At 67.7% G+C, this 2,830-nt stretch overlaps 1 protein-coding gene across 2 annotated transcripts in view; it reads left to right on the top strand.

The window, feature by feature from the left end:
- H696_03331 overlaps window positions 1-450 on the top strand; it is a 3,169-nt gene extending 2,719 nt beyond the window's left edge. For both annotated transcript variants that reach the window (XM_009497191.1, XM_009497190.1), the window contains 2 exons: window positions 13-108; window positions 249-450. In XM_009497191.1, coding sequence (XP_009495466.1) covers window positions 13-108; window positions 249-335 — 183 coding nt within the window. In that variant the 3' untranslated portion in view covers window positions 336-450. The remainder of the gene's footprint in view (window positions 1-12; window positions 109-248) is intronic.
- Window positions 451-2,830: the final 2,380 nt, after the last annotated feature.

The following is a 2,830-nucleotide window of genomic DNA, read 5'->3' as shown; positions in this document are numbered from 1 at the left end:
GAACTATGCCAGATTGAGAAGGCCTTCCGCGTGCTGCATGTGGGCGGCCTTGTGGTCAACAATGTGTCCAACACCCGGGCCGATGCACAGCCCTATGGCGGTCTGAAGGTATGCTTGCCCTTGGCGCCACCACTTCCTTGTGCTTTCTCCCAGCCGCACACCTGGGACTGCCCGGTCGGTTTGGGCCGAGCCGAGCCGAGCCGCGCGGCACCCGGATACTGACATGCGGGCGTGCGCCCTGGACACAGGATTCCGGCATCGGCCGCGAAGGCCCACGCCGGGCCATTGAATCGTTCTCCGAGGAGCGCGTCATGCTGATGCAACATATCGACTGAGGGCCGGGGCGGCCGCCCCTTCGGCAGCACTCAGCCGGCACATCCGCCCCCAGTGGGCGGGAGGAGACACGGCTGTCACAGCGTCTGTTTGTGTGTATGTATGTATGTGTGTGTGTGTGTGTGTGTGTGTGTGTGTGTGTGTGCACGCGCACCTTGCATCGAATGTGCGATAGCGCGAGGTCCCAGGTGCGCATGCCAAGGAAGCCGAGCATGGCACGTGTATGTGTATGTCGGGTGCATCTATTGGGTGTGTATCTATTGGGCGTGCATCTTCCCCCCTCGCCCGAACCCCGGCCCGGGGGAGGGGCAAAACGAGTCGCGACGCCGACAGCCCAAGAGAAAATACATTTGAAAGACCGACGCATCAACCGTTGGATGTGGGGGGGGGGGGAGGGAAACAACCAACAACCAACAACCAACAACCAGCAACCAACAACAACAACAACAACAACCAACAACAACAACAACATCCATTCCCAGGGGCCATCATCTATGGGGGTGTGCAGAGGAGGCAGGAAATGAGGGGCCGCCAGCTCCGTGGCATGGCTGTTCTGGGCCGGTGTCGGGTGGGTCCCGCAGCTGGCTGCGCAGCCCCAGGATCTGGGCAATCTGACTATCTAGGTACTGACCCGGAGTGCGTGAAGTCCGCAGGTTGTGCGCCGTCGCGCGCAGCAGCCGGCACACCCGCTCTAAGACCCGCCGCTGGGAGTCTCTGCGCGCATGGGCGGGCACCAATGCCTCGCGGCAGACGTCGCACGTGGGGGGAGGATTCGCAGCCAGCGGAGAGCACGAAGTGGCCACAGGGGAGGCGCGTGTGCGCGGTGGTTCCCGAAGCTGTGGGCATGTCTCGGAAGTGGCTGTCATGTCGGTGTCGATGGCAGCGGCGCCGGGCAGGGCACCGGCACTGGCACCGGCGGCGGCAATGCCGAGGGCGGTGCTGCCATTGTGGCTGTTGGTGGCGGCGCTGCTGCTGGCGCCTGCGCTGGTGGTGATGCCGGCAGCGGCGGCGGTCGCGGTGGCGATCGCCGGGACCGCATGGGCCCCTGACATGGCTGATGTCGTTGACAGCGGTGCCAGCGCGGCCTGCTGCATCTGAAGAAAGGCTTTCTTGGCAATCCGGCTCCGCTGGCGCCGCCTTCGCGCCGGGGGGACTCTTGGACGAGCCTTCGACGACGCTGCATCGGTGCTGCCCATGGCAGGAGCAGGATCCGATGCCGGGGAGTTGAGGGGAGAGTCTATCGCCGCGGCATGGGAAGAAGGCGGATCGGCCGACGGCTCGGCAGCCGGGGGCACGAGGGCCGTTGGTGGCGGCGCCGAGGCCAGTGCCGCCGGGCCCGGTGACGATGCATTCGATGCGGAGGAAGCCAGCAGCGGCGAGGACATCGACATTGGCGTCGGTGGCAGGGGGGCGGCGCGCGGCATGGAGCCCGGCTGCACAAGCGGCGATGCTGTCACGGCCGAGGGCGCCGGGGCCGGGGCCGGGGCCGATGTTGACACTGGCGGCGCGGGACCCATGGCCAATGGACTGACCGACAGCGAGGTGGGGAGCTCATACCCGGCACTCGGGGGACGAGACAGACCGGCAAGCATCGGCGAGAGGTGGATCGGTGACGGGGGCGGAAGGGCCACATTGACAACGGTCCCGGCGCAAACATTCGGGGAGGCAGCCCTCCCGGGAGGCGCGGCATGCATCGGCGCGGTGGGGATATCCTCGGGCCCGGCAGCGGCCGAGGCCCACAGAGCCGGGGTCACCGACGACGAGGAGATCATGGCCAGGTAAAAGGGAATGTGCGGCTCCGGGGGGCATGATTGCACCAGTGGCGAGGGAACCGTCGCCGGAGGAAGCGGCGGCAGCGACGGCGCGGGCGGCGGCGGCGGCGGCGGCGGCGGCGGTGGCGACGACGATGTCGATGTCGTTGCCGATGTCGATGATGACGATGGTGGCAGTGGTGGCGGCGGGAGCGGCGGCCGGGACATCGGTAGCGGGGAGTGGGGCCGGTCGGTCCCGAGCGCCGGCAGAGGCACACTGGCCGGGGGCATGCCGGGTGGCCCGTTACCGACCAGGGAGATGCACGCCTCGTCGGAGTCGAAGCTCGAGAAAAGCTGCTCAATCTCCAGCAGCTCGGCCGTCGACAGCCCGGAATCCCCGCGCGGCAGGGAGCCGCCGCCCGGGCCCGGGGGCGGAGACATCCGCCGATCGATTTCCTCCCCAATGGGCTGTGTGTCGGTGTCGCTATCGGCCCCTGCCAGGGGCATGCCGGGGGGGGCAGTGCCACCGGCCGCCTGGAGGGGGGCCAGCAGGGGATTGTGGCGAAAGGGGGAGAAGGATTTGGGCGGGATCATGAGCCGCGCAGGCGGCCGGGCAGATGCCCCCGCGTTCCCCCCAGGCGCAAGGTGGAGCAGGGTGGATGGGAAAGAGGCAAAATCGGCCAGGCAACCAGAGCAATGGTCAAAAGGGGGCCGAAGCCCAGAGTGGGGGAGAGGAGTGGGGGGGG

The sequence above is a fragment of the Fonticula alba genome, assembly GCF_000388065.1.
Source record: "Fonticula alba strain ATCC 38817 unplaced genomic scaffold supercont2.5, whole genome shotgun sequence".
Classification (NCBI taxonomy): Eukaryota; order Rotosphaerida; family Fonticulaceae; genus Fonticula; species Fonticula alba.
Note: the sequence above shows the minus strand (reverse complement) of the source record. Positions and strands in the feature narration are given on the sequence as shown.